This window comes from Erythrolamprus reginae, chromosome 3, assembly GCF_031021105.1.
Source record: "Erythrolamprus reginae isolate rEryReg1 chromosome 3, rEryReg1.hap1, whole genome shotgun sequence".
In the NCBI taxonomy this organism is placed as follows: domain Eukaryota; kingdom Metazoa; phylum Chordata; class Lepidosauria; order Squamata; family Dipsadidae; genus Erythrolamprus; species Erythrolamprus reginae.
Genome location: NC_091952.1, coordinates 96,807,189 through 96,825,651, shown reverse-complemented (window position 1 = coordinate 96,825,651; position 18,463 = coordinate 96,807,189). Strand labels below are relative to the sequence as shown.

The 18,463-nt window shown below is 37.4% G+C and overlaps 2 protein-coding genes across 2 annotated transcripts; one reads left to right on the top strand and one right to left on the bottom strand.

Moving 5' to 3' along the window:
- Positions 1-2,939: 2,939 nt before the first annotated feature.
- On the top strand, positions 2,940-8,591 carry GNG5 (G protein subunit gamma 5). The gene is made up of 3 exons (XM_070746242.1): positions 2,940-3,316; positions 5,816-5,945; positions 8,059-8,591. Exons 1-2 carry the CDS (start codon positions 3,236-3,238, stop codon positions 5,939-5,941), a joined length of 207 nt encoding a protein of 68 aa, XP_070602343.1. The 5' UTR covers positions 2,940-3,235; the 3' UTR covers positions 5,942-5,945; positions 8,059-8,591.
- Positions 8,592-10,169: 1,578 nt separating this feature from the next.
- Positions 10,170-15,496, bottom strand: RPF1 (ribosome production factor 1 homolog). The gene is made up of 9 exons (XM_070746241.1): positions 14,947-15,496; positions 14,188-14,244; positions 13,085-13,165; positions 12,673-12,768; positions 12,041-12,194; positions 11,712-11,794; positions 11,452-11,633; positions 11,245-11,371; positions 10,170-10,521 (listed from the first exon to the last, which is right to left on the bottom strand). The coding sequence occupies exons 1-9, from the start codon at positions 15,151-15,153 to the stop codon at positions 10,480-10,482; spliced, it is 1,029 nt and encodes a 342-aa protein (XP_070602342.1). The 5' UTR covers positions 15,154-15,496; the 3' UTR covers positions 10,170-10,479.
- Between the last annotated feature and the right edge of the window lie 2,967 nt (positions 15,497-18,463).

Genomic DNA, 18,463 nt, shown 5'->3' with positions numbered 1-18,463 from the left:
CTGGTTCAGTTCCAAGCTAGGAGAAAGATGCTGGAAACAACACAGATGGAAAGAAAGTTTGATGAACAGAAGCACACAGAAAGACACAGTGCAGTTTTGGATCAGCTGAACAAATGGCTGAATAGGTAGATGGATCTTTATAGTTTCTGTAACTTTGAAGTTTGGAATTTGTGCAAAATAAACTTTGTTTCTAAAAGTGTGCTGGGCAATTCCTATTGTAGCTAGTGGCTTTTATCCTGTGTTAGAACTTGGGTGAGGGGCTGCTTGTTCTAATCCTACCTTTCTGCTTTTGTTAGCTGTGAATCTTTGCGGGAAGAAGTTTTGAAATATCCTGTCTTGAACTAATTTCTGCTTGAAGTATTTGCTTTGCTTATGAATGGAGCCATCTATATGGTTGGCTTCTTCTTTCAATGAGCTCTTTATCTCCTTAAGTGCTGGCATCTGCTGTGAGCTATTACGGTAAGAATGGGGGCTGCTTTCTGCCTCTAAAAACATCTCCATTTCTCCTTTAGGGAAATATGATATTTTACTTTTTAAAATATTCACCAAAATATTTCATTCTTTGGGGAGAGGGTGTCCCATAATAGCTTTCAGGAATACAGTGACTATTTTACCCATGATATTTTTCATGGGTATTCAGATGCATGCATATATATATCAGGCAAAACATATGCGATAAACAAAAATCCCAAACACAACAACAAAAGTGTGCTGACTAAAAAGAGGGAGAAGGGGAAAAAAGTGAAGCTTATTTCTTGAAACGGTTCCTTATTGAGGTATATGTAGCAAAACCTTCCCTAAAATCTTGGGCACTTTTCACCATGCAGAGATTGTGGTTTGCCAATCTCAGATTTTGACCCTGTTATAAGGTGTGGAAGAAATGTACAGTATATGACTGTTATCTATTAGCACCTGCTTGTTGCCTTTAAACTCTATCTCATAACTTCGTAGAAACATAGAAACTTGACAGCAGAAAAAGACCTCATGGTCCATCTAGTCTGCCCTTATACTATTTCCTGTATTTTATCTTAGGATGGATATATGTTTATCCCAGGCATACTTAAATTCAGTTACTGTGGATTTACCAACCACGTCTGCTGGAAGTTTGTTCCAAGCATCTACTACTCTTTCGGTAAAATAATATTTTCTTCCGTTGCTTCTGGTCTTTCCTCCAACTAAAACCTCAGATTGTGCCTTCTTGTTCTTGTGTTCACTTTCCTATTAAAAACACTTCCCTCCTGAACTTTATTTAAGAAGAGTCCATACTCCAGATTCCCTCCTCTTTAAAAAAACCTGCTTCACAACCGCTCACCCATCAGGGTAGCATGACAGTTTCCCACGTAACAGGAAGTTGGTTTGTATCTTGGCCGAGAGCCGTTGAAAGTGGCGGGAGACAAAACAAAATAAAACAACAAAAAAACACCCACAACCCCAAACCCCTTAGAACGGGAAAAGGGAATTAAAAGAGGTCCCGTTTTATTGTGAAGCTCAGCTACCTGTAACGTGTCGTTTTACGATGCTCAGCTATGCGCGGCCCCCGCTGCGACGTGTGGCAGGAAAAAAAAGAGGCTCATTACACAGCTGGTTCCGCCTCGCCTCTGGGTTACAGATCAAGCGTTGAGTTAAATGTTTAATAAGCGTTGTTTTGGGAAATCTTGCCCCCCCCCCTTGCAGAACAGACTTAACACCGCGGGCCCGTTAGAAAAGAAAGCGCAGGGAATAATACAATAAAACAATTACACAATGTTTTCAGTGGCAGCGAAAATAACCACCGTAATTTTGCATCTTCTCCCGGCTGCATAGACGTCTGTTCTGAAAGGTGAGGCAAGTTTACAAGAAACCTACACAGGTAGGATGTATGTATGTATGTATGTATGTATGTATGTATGTATGTATGTATGTATGCATGTACAGTATTTTATTTATTTATTTGATTAGTATGCCGCCCCTCTCCGAAGACTCGGAGCGGCTCACAACAAGAAACAATACAAATCCAACGATTAAAACAAATTTAAAACCCTTAATATAATAAAAAAACAATCATACATTTCATACAGACCATACATAAAGCGTAGCCATCTGCAGATTATATTGTAATTTTTTCCAGTCCCAAGTCTCGAATTTTTGTGCCTAATTGGCGCGCACATAGAACACACCCAAGCTAATTGTTTGAACTGACAGCCGTGAGGAGAGAAACCATACGCGACGTTTAAAATATTATGCGTGTTTTTTTAATTGTTGGGTTTAAATTGTTTTAAAATTGTTTTAATATTATATTTAATATTGCGTTGTAAGCTGCCCCGGCCCTCGGAGAGGGATGGCATATACAACAAATACATAAATAAATAAATAAATAAATAAATAAATAAATAAATAAATAGCATGTTTTATTTTTGGTTGTGAGTCCCTAAGGAGTTGGGCGGCATACAAATTGAATGTGTGTTTGTGTGTGCATATAACATTTTTGCTGATGTACGCCGCCCAAGTCCCTAGGGACTATGTGTGTGCGTATGTAACATTTTTGCTGATTGTGTGTTGCTTGAACATGAACGAATTTACAGGCTCGCCCACACGCACCGACATTAGCGCGATAATTTCATAAAATACAATTTAAAGAAGGAACCCGACTCCATGCATTTTATTTTATTTTATTTTTTTTTGCAAAGGTTCCGTCCCCCAATTGTGGCAGTAACAAAAGCCCGCCTTTTAATGACCGAGAACGCACGGGCAACGTTCCAAAGTTACTTAGCAAAAGGAAGCCGGAGGTGGGGGGGGGGGAAGCACGTCGCACGGGCGCGTCCCACCAGCAACCAAAGACGCGACTTCCTTCTCCTTTTCCGCCGCTCGAGACTGGGATCTCGAAGCCCCGCCCCCTTCTTCAAGCTTCTCAAACTTTTTTTAAGTTTTCAACGGGCAACTTCGACTTCCGCTTCGGGGGAGGAGGAGGGAGGGGGAAAGCGCGAGGCCGAGTTTACGCAGGAAAGTCTGCCAGCGCGCGCTAGGCTTGAGTCTCTCTGTCTCGCTCTCTCCCTCCCTCCCACCTCTCGAGACAGTCTATGGGCGGGGGAGTTTTCCAAGCGCCGGAAACTTGCCCGAAAGTTCCGAGAAACACCCCCCACCGCGTCCCCCGCCCCACACACGCACAGCGACCCACCCTTTTTGCCAACAGCAGCAGCAGCGGCTCTTTGACGGGTTCGACGTCGCGCGGAGTTGAAGATAAGTGAGGGAGGGGGCCATGTCCGGCGCCTCCAACGTCGCCGCCATGAAGAAAGTGGTGCAACAGCTGCGTCTCGAGGCCAGCGTGAGCCGCGTGAAGGTGAGCCCCGGAGTGGGGCGGAGACCAAGGCCGTCCTGGCTCGGCCGCCATTAAGCGCCTTCGGGGGAAAATGCTGCGTGAGCGCTTCGGTCGCCTCACAGACTTTTTACTTTCTTTCTCGGACCTGAGGACTTATAAAAAGTGTCGCCCCCGCTTTTAAAGTACTTCTTAAAGGGTTGACCCTAGGATTCCTGAGGGACCCTCTTAGAGGGCTCCGCGAAATAAGAAATTATTCGTCGAGTTAGGTTGAAGAATAATAACAGTATTGAAATCGGGCAGTTTAGGAAAGTAAACGCCCTAGTTTTAAATTTAATCCAGTTAAATATTGATAAAAATAACCTATGCAAAGAAAACCTTTGTGGGGGCTTCTCCGTTTAAGGGGTTTTTTTTTTGTATTTTTATAAAATCTGCAAATAAACCACAAAGAATGTGTACTAAAAGCCAATAATCACATATTGATTGATTTAAAGAAATGAATGTAAATATAATTCTTTTATATACACCTTAAACCCAAATTTACAACTGCATCATTTTCATGGAGGAGGTGGCATAAATCTCAGTAATTTTTAAAGGAGAGAATTGGGAAAGGGTCTCTGGAGACAAAAATTGAAGAAATACTTGGCCTATGAAATTGCTGTAACAATTTAACTCTGGTTTAAACAGCCCTAACCATAATATGTGCAGGGAGCCATACTTAGGCCAGCTGCTCTTAATTTTATCATAAATACATTTTATCATGAACCAACCCTAGTTCCCCCCCTGCCATCATATTTTTCCCCAAGCTGGGGGAGTTGGCAGGACAGCATTGTGTTGCCAAAATCAGTCTCAGTTGCATTGTCCAGTTTTTCCGCTTGGATCAAGTTTTGCTGATTCTGATCCTTTTGCGTGTTCGTTCAGGGTTACCCGTTTTAGGTTTCAGATCGCTTTGAAAGAAAGGAGGCAAGTTTGTCATCTTGATCTAGAGATTTTTTTGAAGAAAAGAATAAACACCATCTGGCAAGCCAACTTGGGACTCCACCCTTGCAACTCACTTGGGGAGTGAGTTATTGGCCAGGAAAAGCTTTTCAAAAGGAAGAATTCTTTGCTGGGTTTTGTTTTTTCAAATCTGAATCAAAACATATTTTGCTTTCTTCGTTAATAATACTGCTTGCTACTATCTTCATCATCTTCAAAACCTGAATTGTAACACATTGTTTCTTCAGTAATCAGGAAGACTCATAATGAAATAGTACTCTTGCTAACACACATTTCTTAAGCACCTGAGACCCTTCAATTCTTTTACAAGAATTCTGACAATAGCCAAACATGAATTTTAATATTGAAAGTTAGCTTGTTGAGCAGTTACTGAACTTTTAATATACCTTAGTAAACTGACTAAATTTTCATTTGATGTTACATCAAGAACAAATATTGCAGTTTCTGATTGTTACTGTGCTATAGTCAGGAAGTGACATACAACACCTGCAACTGTAAAAGACTTGGATTTAAAAGCTGGTGATTTTAAAAGGCTGAATCTGAGAATTATATTAATTGGCAAGGATTTGGGGGGTTTCCTTCCATTGACAATAAACAGTTTGCTTGTGAAGATGTTTTTGTATGAAGATAGGATATGCATTTTACAATCTCAAATGTTCTTATATAATGTTGATAGGATAATTTTGGACAATATTGTAATTAATCTATTGTACATATAGTCTTTGACTTATGATCATAATTGAGCCTGGAATTAGAGTCATAGGTTGTTGCAGTCATAAATTAAGGTATAATGTGAAGACATTTGAAGTTACAATCATTTTTCCAATAGTTGTTTAGCAAACACAGCAGTTAACTCAAGGGTGTCAAACTGGATTTCTTGGAGGGCCAGATCAGCATTGTAGTTGTCCTACTGGTGGGGGTGCGGAAGATGGGACAGATACCTTCTGCTGGCCAAACTGTTTTGGCTGCCAGAATGCTGCATGAGGCCAAAAATGGGGCAGCCATGTGTGTGTGTGTGTGTGTGTGTGTGTGTGTGTGTGTGTGTTGTGCAGCTTCTGTGCCCCATTTTGGCTGCTAGAGGCACTGCGGAGCAGTCCTTTGCTATTTTCAGGTAAGCCCCATGGGCCAGATCTAACCACCCTTAAGTTTGACACCCCTGACTTAACTGAATCCATTTTTCCCAATCTGTTTTTTGTCAGTATCTGGAAAAAACATGAGAAACTGGCAAAAAAACATAAGGATCAGAGAATACTGCAAATGATTGTCAAGGTGAACCAGTTGGCTAAGTACCCAAAATGTGATTATGTGACCATAGGTGTGTCTGCAACTGCTGTAACCTCAAAAATTGCAAGTAGCTCTAGGTAGGTCAGTTGTAACTTTGAATGGTATTAAATTATTGGTTATAAGTTGAGGTACACCTATATGGTCATTGGGGAGGGAAAACACTTAATGTCTGATGAGTTTCAATATTAATTATATTAATAAAATCCATTATGTTATATAAATGTGGTTTTCTGTTCATAGGTTTCACAAGCTGCAGCTGATCTGAAGCAGTTTTGCCTTCAAAATGCACATCATGATCCTTTATTAACAGGAGTTTCATCAAGTACAAATCCATTCAGACCTCAGAAAGTCTGTTCTTTTCTCTGATTTGGTGAGCCACTGGAATCTTTTATTGTAAAGCTTTAAAGTTAACTATTACTTCACTTTACCTAGAGCAGGGGGGTGACCTCTAAACTTTTTTCCCCTTTGCAATCTTACACAGTGTTGCTTGATCACAGTTGCAAAAGTAATCAGAAATTGTTTCTGGAAATAGGATATAAACACAAAATTAAGCCCCTCAGTCCCTCTGCTTGCGCTGACCACTTGTGCACCACACCTCTTTCCACACTTCCAAACCCATGTTGCACCTTGTTCACTCCTTGCATTCTGTTTGATCTGTGCTCTTGTGCTCCCTGTCCAACCCATAAAACATGTCCCTGCAGCCTTCCCAATCTGCACCTGTCACATATAGCCTAGTTCACCTTGCTTGATCTGTATTGTGTCTGTCACGCCCTTATATCTTCCCTGGCCCTCCTTCCCCCACTCAGCAGCATCCACTTATCTGCCCGCTGGCCTGGTTGGTCTTGTAGGTCCACTGACCTTACCTGTGGGGAGCCAGAAGATATTTGCCTTAGCTAATAACTGTGGGATTCAGTTAATCACAGCAAACTAGATTGCAGAGACTGCCATCTTTAAGTGATGTCGTTGTGTTTTACGACATCAGTTAGCAGTAGAAATTCCAGTCCCAATAGCCATTGAAAGTCCAGAATTATTGGTAGTTTACCCCCGGTAGTGGTTTTAATACAATTTGCCCATTTTGTATTTCATTATTTATTGATTTTCTTTTATTGTCCTTTTTGCCATGAATTAACCATTTTCTGGATGGTATTTTGTCACCTCTATTGATTGATCTCCACTTCTAAGTTTCCTGGCAGACCAAACATCCTATGGGAATTTTTTTCTGACAGACATATCTTTAAAATTCTGACAGTTTCTTTCAGACCTTACATTATTGGAAAACATAATGAAAGGTGACTATTATGCACAAATCCACTTAGAAACAAATGATGTAATTCAGCAATTTTATAAAATATTGCATATTATAATTATATTTTAAAATATTTTAAATGGGTAATTTTATATAAATATCATTTTTGACCAAATGTTTTTCCTTTATACCATTGCAAAGTAGCTTGTAAGTTAATGATTTAATCTTTAGTAAACATCTTGGCTTATATTTCATTGCTACATTTTTTGTTCCTAATTACTGTTTTTCCATGTAAGCCTATTTCAAACTGTTATTGTGGTCAATGACTAGAATAGAGATGTTCTGTTCTTATTGATATGCAATCATCTCAATCACACAAAATCTACTTAAGAGATTAGCCTAACATTCCCTTTTCCAATTACCGCAAATACATAAATAATAATACTCCCCCCATGGGGACTGAACAACAAATATATAAAAATATGAATATTATTATATTCATATGAATATAATGAATGAGTATTCATTTATTACTGATTAGGACAATAATGGAATTGGCAGTCTCATGTTTGTGGGTTGGTTTTTTTTAAAATAAGTCCTTGCTGAATATTAAAAGATTAGATTTACATATGTATTCTGCTAGTTCTTCTTTATGGGATTTTGTTAACAGCAATTTAATATAGTCACTACATGAGACATAACTGCCAAATATGCTCAGCCTGACCTAAAGTAGCATTGGACAACCAAACAAACTAAAAGCAGATCGTTTGTTGAAAAAAACCCATCTCTGCTGATACTTGGATCATCTTTACCATATGGATTGTCTTCCCCTTCTAATTTGTTCCTTGGTGAAATTAAATTAGCATTTTTGTAACAAAGCATGGAATAACTCATTTTGTCCCCATCTGTCTTTGAAATACACACGTATGCAATAATGGGAAACAAATCTTAGAAAGGGGAGTTAGGAACCTCGCCTTGCACTGTTTTAGTGTCCTCTCTTGGTTTTGAAGCCAATAAAAGGAATAAGTTTAGCCACTAAGTAATGCTCACTTTTGTTAGCTTGCATTATAAAGGAACATGGCCAGCAACTGATTTCTGTGGCTTATTTTGATTTACTATATTGTATTGTAAACTACTATTAAAACTTTGTCGCAAGTTTAAACATTTGTCTGTAAGTAACATACAATTTAAATATTATGGTTAGCTTTGTTCAGTGAGTTTATTCTATTTCTTGCAGATCTAACAACTTTTCCTAGCTGATTATGTTGAATATGGAAATGAAACAAGATGGCTTGGAACCTGTACAGAAACTTTGTATTAATGTGCCAACTTTGAGCTTGTAACATTGTTATTGTTTCAAACGCCCTTAAAATCTACCTCTCTAACAAACTGTATGCTAGTTGCTATTACTCTGTGTTGTGAGGGAATCAATTTTATATTCAAGCAATAAAGGGTTGACATGATTTTTAATGTTAGCGTAAAGTATTTGAATTTGTCCTAATACTTTGTGTATCCAAAGCTTCACTATTGTTCTAAAAATACTGTAAAAGTTAGTGCATTTTGTAAAAATATTTCTGCTTTTCCAAAACAAGATAGCATCATTATCTAAACAAATTAATAGTTTACAATCAATATAGTTCCTGATCTTTCTACTTTAGTTGTTATATAGTCATAACTAATTTGGAGTAAACTGTATTTGCCTTTAGAAGCATCCTAAATTGTTAATATCCTTCTATAAAGCTAAAAAAATAAATGCCTTGTTATACACTATTTACCAATCTAGTACAATTTTGTTTCGTTTTACATCAAGCTAGAGTGGCATAAATTAGTCAAAAAGGAAATCAAAGGATTAAAATTGATGACTAAATATATAACAGAACATAAGAGTGGATTTCTTAGTTTCAGAACAAACTTTGCATAATCTTGAATAATTGGCTATATATAGTTTTTCTTATTCACAGGTGCATAATTATCATGCCTGGCACATCAAAGCAAGATCCAAGTTAACCAAGCTATCAGTTTATATTAAGTGTAGAGGTGATGCTTAGTTGAGTATCATATTTATTTGAAACCATTTATTCCATGGAGACCATTGAATTTAATTTTTTGATTTATCTGAACACAGTGACTTTTAAGGTATAGTTGTTTTATACTGTCTTGTGCTATATCCATCATCAGACCTTGGCAATCATGTTGGTGATCCCATTTTATCAACATTAAAAAGTACTTTCCCCCCCCAAACCAGTCTCTTAGATTTTGAAGCCATCAGGTTCTTTTGCCAGGACCTCATTTGCCTTCAATCTTTCCTTGGAGGAGTAAGTGAAGTATGCCGTTTTTTCTTTTTTTGCCTCAAATGTCCAAAATATTCTAACTCGCTTTTTTATGGTTTTAATAATTTCCCTGGCTTTACCAGATGGCTTATCACCTGATCTCTGATTTTTTTTCAACCCAACTTATACGTAATAGCTGCCTGTAAATACACATTTCAAATGCTTCTAGTATCTTTAAATGGCTTTCTGTCAGAGACCAATTCTTCACTCTGTAGAGGATATAAAAAATGTAGTATGACAAGCCTGATTTTCAATTTTAGGCTTATGTCATGACTGCATATCTTTTTCATTTTGACTTCAGTGGTCATGTTCTCCTTTACGTATGTTAGAACCAAGGTACATGATCCTTTCAACTTTTTCTAGTGCTATGCCTTCTGAAGTTATCAGTGGTAAATTAATGGCTTTGTGACAACCATGATCTTGGTTTTTGAGGTGTTCAAGCCCTATTTTTCAGGCACTTCTGTAACTGTTAATGAGGAATTGAAGTTTTATATCTAAAATCCTTTTTTTCTTTGTATATCAGAGGGACAATTACCAGTAGTGAAAAACGGAGTGTAGTTTAGCATTGTGTCGAAACTGGGAACTGCTTTGTAATACCTATATGTATGTAAATATTAATGCATTTAAGATTAATCTGTGGATTAGAATTGCATATGAATTGAATAGTATTGGTCAGATTATATTCAAGGGAACTTTGGTTTTATTTCACTCAAGGAAGCCCTGTGATTATAGATGACAGAATTTCCACTATTACTAATTTCTTCTCCCTTTTTAAAAAATTATATTCATTTCCCATTTATTCTTGGATAGGCACTTGGCAGAATATTTCAGTTCCTTATTTAATTTTAAAATAACTTTAGTTTACTGTTTGTACAGATAGCCACTATATCTGAAATTTCTGCATTAATGAACTATGCTTGAACACTCACCAATATATGATAACAGTATTTGACATGTAAAATGGCAAATAATACATTCAACAAAATACAAAATAAATCTAATTAAAACAACCACCTTATTTAAAGATCCGGAACTAGATATACTTTAATTCAGAATGAGATATGAAAGAATTAAATTACAAAGCATTATTTCAGAGAAGGGTCCATAACTTCTTAACAAAAGGAGATAGTGGCTGATGCAGTCTCTTTCCTCTTACTTGAAGTCTTGTATTATTTATAAAAACTGAATTTTCAGCCTTGAAGAGAATAAGGTCATGGCCATGTTCGCAGAGGTGGTATTGGTGTTTCCATGTATAACCTGAATATCTTCAAGGTATTTCAGAAACGTTTGTTGTGAAAAATACAAAAATGGCATTTCTTTGTTAATTCTTATAAATGAAATTTTCTTCGGCTTGTGTCCATCTCACGGCGCTGAAAAACAGCAATGTTCATTATAATTTGCTACAAATATACGAATATTTGTAAATTCCTGTAATACAATTCAAATTATGGAGCAATAAACTAAGGTACCTGGAATGAAAATAATTATATCACAATAAACTTAAGTCAGCCTAGGTTTAAGACCTTTAGACTTCTTACTGCCAAACAAGAATGTCCATTAATAAAGTTTTATTGGACATGATTTAAACATACAGGCAGTCGTCAGATTTTTATACATCCCTTCATCGAGGGACAGTCCCATTTTCTGACCACCTTGAAGCGTTGAACTCAAGTAGAAATCTTTTCAATATGTAATACAAGTGTAAAAGCTTCATTTGTCTCCCTCCACCACACCAGCTTGTATATTTACACAGAATTCCTATTTATTTGATCTGCTTCCGATAACCTGTTTTTGAAACCTTTGGTTTTCCAAATAATCTTAAAATGCATTGATGTAGGGATACATCAATGAACAATACTTGAACAGTATTGTTGTAAATAGGCAAGGCTTTATGATTGTATTAAAGGCCATCTAAACATTCACAGCACTACGACATCTGTTCCTTTTCAATTATATTTTGAATACAGTATTATGCTTTTGACAACTCACTGCATTGTGGCACCACAAAAGTTCTTTTGAAGGCTAGTGTCTCTAACATGGGTTACAGACTAGAAGCATATAGAATTCTGTAATGCTATGTTGAGGGATAATACCTTGTGAATCCATTCATATTCCCCAAACTTGGAGTCAAAAGTTCCTTTTTGAAGAGATCTTAATTTTAGGGTAAAACGTGGGCCTAGTTCTTGAATGGCCACTTTTTTCTCATTTTTGAAGATGTATCTGTTAAAAGCAATACACAGCATTAACAAAGCTATCATACAAAAATCGCCTGCAGCATAAATGTTCAAATGCTTTCTTACCTATGAAATCTGAAAAAGACATAATCACGCTGATTGTGAAATGTAGCTACTTGTCTGCCAACAAAGTGAGGATCATGAGGAAAAAGAGAAGCAAACATGCGACCAATGGAATGGCCCAATCGTGTTGTAAAATTATTCAGGATTATTTCAGGCTGATGTTCTGTGGGATTTTTTCCTTTTCGCTAAAAGTTAATGATGAAAACATTGTATTAAATGTTAACATTACCAAACAGAGAAATTGACTATTGAAGTAAACTCACCTTTATTTCTTTTCGTAAACGAACACTGCTCATCTTAAAATGAGCAGTTGGGCCTTCAGGCAAATGACTTAATACAAGCCCATCTATTTCAAGTATGTTAAGGTATAATTAAACGTGAATTATTACTAATGCAATTCCTGTAGAAAACATTTCCCCAGAAAATCCATACTATAAAACATTTTTTTGGTTTTCATGTCCAGCTTCAGTTTTAATAAACATGCCATACAGAAATAAGTACTAAACCCCTTCTCTTCTAATCCAAGAGTAAATATACTGCTCTAATAGAGATGTGAATACAAATACCACTGCATAGTTTTAATGAAGGATACTTGGTATTTTGCGATCTTCATTGATAACAATCAAATCTGTAAAATCCCTTGAAATACATTGTGGAATAATTTTTTTTAAAGCCAGTCCTCTTCTGTAATAAACATGTGAATTTGGAATACATGTGGATAACTGTTCACAGAATCTCACAGTTCTCTACCAAAACAAAAAAGTTCAAATGTAATTCAGATATATATATAATTCATTATACATATATACACACATTTTAGGTAGTCTTTTATAAGAAGATAAACACTGCTATCTGCAGTTCATGAAATTAGTGACGTATTGACAAAATATAACAATACATCCAAGTTTGGCAGTAAATTCTGTAAAATATTTACCTTTCCTCTCACTGATCAATTTTAAAAAAATAGTCAATGCTTATTTAAACTTAAAGCTTTTAAGTTTACCAATGACTTATCTCAATCAATTTTGGCTATAATACAGCATCCAGACAATTTAAAGCAAGTGACTGAATGCTATATAATCATTAAATTTTTACTGTTCATTGTATCTTTCACACACAAACTATTTTACAGAACAGTATATTATAACTAATATATTCCACAATCCATATTTTAAGTATATATTTTCTTCAAAGCAAAATATCAATCTTAAAAAGTTAATTTACCCCACGAGGTCTGTCAGATGTAGTGATAAGAATTTTGGGAACAGTTTGCCTGTTGAAGTAAGGAGCAAATTCATCGGTAGCATCATCTAAAGTAACCTGGGTATATATAATAATGACATTTGTATGAAATTGCAGTGATATAGTCAATTTGCATGTATCAGAACCTTCCAATTAAAAATAAAAATCAATAGGTCTATCAGTATTTATACTTGTTACAATTTAAAAAAACATTCTGCAAAGAAGAGTCTGAAGAATTAAATATTGAAGATGATGAAGCATGAAGAATGCATGAACTTCACATAACCATCCTGCCAATTGTTACAATATGTTACAGAAAAGTGTAAATATGCGCCCAAATTCACTGCCTATTTATCTGGCATTTGTTTCCTTTAAAATGCTTACAGAAAGCTACCTCTTCATCATTAGGATCAACTGTGGTTTCATCAAATACGCGCTGGTTTTCAATGGTTTTTGGTTCTGGTTTTGGTGGTGCCTATAAAACAAAAGTTGAGATCTGAAATTGATAAATGCCATATCGAACAACTATTCCATTTAAAGAATACTGATGTAGATTAGTAATAGCATCAAAAATTCTAGAAAAAAAGTAGGAGATTTGAGCTATCTTCTGAAAGATGTATAAATAACAGAACAGCATAAATGGAAAACAGCAGATTACCCAATTAGTAGCCAAAGTTTCAGAGTGGTAGTGCAGTACAGATATTAAGTTTTTAAAAAGGACAAAATCCTTTCTAGGGGTCATTAAAAAAACTGAAAATAAAAGTATCACTATTAATGCCTTTAAATAAATCAATTTGGCAACCACAGTTAATATTACAATTCTAATGACATCACAAAAGAATACTGTAAACCAGAGAATGTTGGATTTTGATCTTATAAAAAATGGAGCAACATTCATATTTTCAAGAAAGTGGATTAGAAAAAATGTCTTTGTTTACACTACAGAAATAGAAAGATATAACTGGGTTCAAAAGGAAAAAAAGTCATTCTTGACATAGCCAGACATAAATTGGAATTTAGAATTTCAGCATACAGAGAAGGTGGAAGAAAAGGCTATCATTGATTCCCAATCATGATAGTTATACATAACATTTAGTAATAGATGAAGCAATTCACAGAAATCCATAAACGGTGTTCTGTTTGTGGGCTCCCCACTCCCCTCTTAGGATGAAGTGCCAGAGCAAGTTCAGAGCCTTGGTGATGATACAGGGATTAAGAGTGCAGTACTGCAAACCATTTCTGTTGATCACCGGCTGCCAGCAGTTTGGGAGATCTAATCTCAGTAGCTTCAAGGTTGACTCAGCCTTCCATCCTTCCAAGGTCAATAAAATGAGGACCCAGATTGTTGGGGGCAATATGCTTATTCTCTGTAAACCGCTTAGAAAGGGCTGTAAAGCATTGTGAAGCAGTATATAAATCTAAATGCTAATGCTATTGCTAAGTTACAATTGATCTAATTAAGTATCTCTTTCTCAGTTACTCACTCCTCCTTTTTACCTTATCTCCAAGGGCTTCCCGCTCCTTCTTCTTCTTTTTCTTAAGGGCTAATTTTTCCTGTGGGAGTGAGAAAGTTGAACAAAAGAAATTAAATAGATTATTTTTAAAAATTAGTCACATGTCACCCTGCAGAAGAAAACTCACCATGCATTGCTTTAAAACTAGGGGTCCCCAAACTTGGCAACTTTTAAGACTTGTGAACTTCAACTCCCAGAATTCTCCAGCTAGCAACTTTTAAGACTTGTGAACTTCAACTCCCAGAATTCTACAGCTAGCAACTTTTAGCTGGCTGGAAAATTCTGGGAGGTGACGTCCACAAGTCTTAAAAGTTGCCAAGTATGAAGACACATTTCCAAGTCTGGGTGCTGAATATCTAGGTCAGGGGTAGGCAGAGTTGGCTCTTCTATGACTTGTGGACTTCAACTTCCAGAATTCCTGGGCCAATCTTGCTAGCTCAGGAATTTTGGGAGTTGAAGTCCATGTCACAGAAGAGCCAACTTTGCCTAACCCTGATCCAGTTCCTATTCTTTCTTCTCATGCTTCCTAGGATAACAATTTGCATCAATCTCGAGTCCCCATCGAGCAGCTTTAAGATTCAAGGGATCCATCTCTCTTTATTTTATGAACACCTGTCCCCCCCCCCCCCTTCCCAATTCATTACCCGACTACCAACCACCCTCCTTCATTCCTAATGAGCAAGCTCGGGCTTAAACGCGAAAGCGACTCAAAGCTCTGCGACCTACCCCCTTTCCTTCTCACCTTCTTCTGCTGCTGCTTCCATCGAAGGAACATGAAGTGGCGCCGCTGCTTGTTCTTAATTTCGGAGACGCTAAAAGTCGGCGGGAACGCGGCCTGGCTGGGTTCCGCGGGGTTTCCATGAGCCTTCTCGCCATAAGCAACCTCGTTCGTGGCGTCAGCATCAGGTCTCCCCTGAATAGGTTTTCTGTCCTCAGAGCCGGCCGCCATGCCGTCGTTTCGATACTTGACCTTTCACTTCTTCGTTCTTCTTCCGGGTTATCCGCCGTTTGCCTAGTGCGCATGCGCAAACTTTCCCTATTTCCCCCCCCCTCCCATTTTCAGGTGCTCTGCGTACCTGTGCGATGAAACGTGTCGCGGCTCAGTTTTTTTAATCAAACGCTCTAAGCATAATATAATCTCGATATTGATTTGTATGGTCCTTCTTTTTAAATTACGGACAACCATTTTCTATATTGTCTTTCAGGCAACTCGGAAAAAGAAAAAAACCCGAAACCCAACCTTACCAGCCAAAAGATATAGATGTACACGCGCATGCTCAAAGTGTCCTCATAGTTGCCGAAAATGGGACAGGTGTTGGAGATAATTTGCGCATGTGCGAAATGAGGAAGAGAAGAAACTGGATGTTAAAAGGGAATTCGTTTTTTTCCTGTGAATTTCTGTTGCGTGGGAAATGAACCCTGACGTTGGAAGTTATACCTTTCGCTGCTGCTTTGGGCACGATTTTAAGAATGATCTATTAATTGTGCATCGTTTCGGTCATTACTGACTCTTAATGGCCACATATATTTTCTTCATGATAATATGTCCTAACTTTTCAGTCTTCTAGTGATTTAGTTATTAGTTAGCAATATTACGCTGCTAACTAGAGCAAACACAACATTCGCTAGGCCAATGCTCAAATAAAATAGAATAGAATAGAATTCTTTATTGGCCAAGTGTGATTGGACACAGAAGGAATTTGTCTTGGTGCATATGCTCTCAGTATACATAAAAGAAAAAGATGCATTTGTCAAGAATCGTGGTACAACACTTAATCATTGTCATAGGGGTCAAATAAGCAATGAAGAAACAATCAATAAAAATCTTAGGATACAAGCAACAAGTTACAGTCTTACGGTCCTAAGTGGGAGGAAAAGGATGATAGGAATGATGAGAAAAAACTAGTAGAAATAGAAGTGCAGACTTAGTAAAAAGTTTGACAGTGTTGAGGGAATTATTTGTTTAGTAGAGTGATGGCGTTCAGGAAAAAACTGTTCTTGTGTCTAGTTGTCTTGGTGTGCAGTGCTCTGTATTGAGTTTTGAGGGTAGGAGTTGAAACAATTTGTGTCCAGGATGTGAGGGGTCAGTAAATATTTTCACCACCCTCTTTTTGACTCGTGCAGTATACAGGTCCTGAATGGAAGGCAGGTTGGCAGCAATTGTTTTTTCCGGCAGTTCTGATTTTCCTCTGAAGTCTGTCGGTCTTGTTGGGTTGCAGAACCAAACCGGACAGTTATAGAGGTGCAGATGACAGATTCAATGATTCCTCTGTAGAACTGTATCAGCAGCTCCTTGGGCAGTTTGAGCTTTCTGAGTTGGCGCAGAAAGAACATTCTTTGTTATGCTTTTTTGATGTTAGGTGACCATTTTAGGTGACCACAAGTTTCAGCCTGATACCTATCAGTGAAGTTAATGTTATCCCTTCGAGATAGTCCAGATAAGAAGCACAACTATGAATACTTACTCTATCTTTATTGAAAGGTTAAATTAACAGAATCTCGCAAGTCTGAAAATATTTCTTTCCTCCCTACCTTTTACTCATTAAAAAAAACTAGGGAGCATTCCCTCTGAAATGCTCCCCTCGCTCCAATGAAATATGATAGAACCTAGAATACAGCTTACTTTTCATAAGAACATAAGAAGAGCTATGCTGAATTGGCCAAAGCCCATCGAGTCTAGCACTCTATGTCCCACAGTGGCTCACCAATTGTACATGGGAATCCTGAGCATAAAGAGAAGACAAAACCCTCTATTCCTTGACCCCCAACAAATTGTACCTAAGAGAATCCTGCCTGCCTCAGCCAACACTTGGACATCCACTTCAATAACCACCGATACACTTGGCGTCCATGAATCTGTCTAATCCTGCCTTGAAGCTTTCAAGGCTGACAGCTGTCACGACCTCTTCTGGAAGTGAATTCCATAAACCAATGACCTCTGGGTGAAGAAATATTTCCATTTATTTGTCCTCACTTTCTTACCTATGAGCTTTAGGGTGTACCCCCTCCCGCTAGTATTGTGTGATAGAGAAAATAATTTTTCTATCCCATGCATGATTTTATACACTTGGATCAAGTCATCTCTTAAATGCCATCTTTCAAGGCTGAAGAGACCAAGGCATTGCAACCTGGTTTCATAAGGGAGATGCTCCATGTCTGGAACCCACACTGCATTTCAGACATTAATACAATGGAGAGAGTCCATAAATATTTCACTGGAAGAGTGCTCCACTCCTCCATTTGCAACAGAATATCTTATGCCGCCAGACTTGAAGTCTTGGACTTAGACAACTTAGAGCTATGTAGCCTTCAAACCAATCTAAATGTAGGATAAAATCATCCGCCACAATATCCTACCTGTCAATGAATATTTCAACTTCAACCACAATATATGAGCACACAATAGATACAAACATAATGTAAACCACTGCAAACTTGACTGCAGAAAATACAACTTCAGCAACAGAGTGATCAATGCCTGAAATTCACTACCCGACTGTGGTTTCTTCCCCAAACCTCAAAAACTTTAACTTTAGACTCTACTGTCGACCTCACCCCATTCTTAAGAGGTCTGTAAGGGGTGTGCATAAGCATACCATCATGCCTATGGTCCCTGTCTTATTGTCCTATTGTCCTCATTTATCTGTACTTACTTTGCTTATGTTTATGTTTATACCTATGCTTGCTATGTTGTACATGTTTGACTAAATAAATAAATAAAAATGTGTCTCAAACAGGATGAGTAGAGCCTAGTTGTGACTTGAGTAAGAACTCTGAGTAAATTTGTTTAATAAATCATTTGTTACTTTTCTTCACTGTCCACAGTATTTTCCAGAGTCTTCTCCTACACCAAAGTTCAAATGCATCAAAATGGTATGCTACAATATTTAATTTCAGAATAAAATAAGACACCGATCAAAAAATGTTTAATGTTCTTTTTCCAAAATCTTTCTAATGCAGTAAGCCGCCAGCAAGGTTATAGCAATAGTATTTAAACTTGTACATACTGCTTCACAGTGCTCTGTAAATGGTTTGCCCCAACAATCTGGGTCCTCATTTTATCGACCTCAGAAGGATGGAAGGCTGAGTCAACCTTGAGCCTGGTGAGATTCGAATTGCCGAATTGCAGGCAGCCAGCATTCTAACTACTGCACCACCACCGCTCTTATCAGAGCAGACTTTCTCCTAATGGAATAGCTCCTCAATAGGAACTGTGTCTTCTCATTTTCAAAGTAGGGAGATATCACATATTTGGAAGT

What these genes read in the sequence shown, in the direction of transcription:
- RPF1 (XM_070746241.1), bottom strand. Translation starts at nt 15,153, where the DNA reads ATGGCGGCCGGCTCTGAGGACAGAAAACCTATTCAGGGGAGACCTGAT. An exon ending in CATCTGACAGACCTCGTGGG is followed by an intron (nt 12,195 to 12,672) that starts GTAAATTAACTT and finishes TTGTTTTGGTAG; the next exon opens with AGAACTGTGAGATTCTGTGA. An exon ending in GTCTTTTTCAGATTTCATAG is followed by an intron (nt 11,372 to 11,451) that starts GTAAGAAAGCAT and finishes TGCTTTTAACAG; the next exon opens with ATACATCTTCAAAAATGAGA.
- GNG5 (XM_070746242.1), top strand. Translation starts at nt 3,236, where the DNA reads ATGTCCGGCGCCTCCAACGTCGCCGCCATGAAGAAAGTGGTGCAACAG. An exon ending in CCAGCGTGAGCCGCGTGAAG is followed by an intron (nt 3,317 to 5,815) that starts GTGAGCCCCGGA and finishes TTCTGTTCATAG; the next exon opens with GTTTCACAAGCTGCAGCTGA.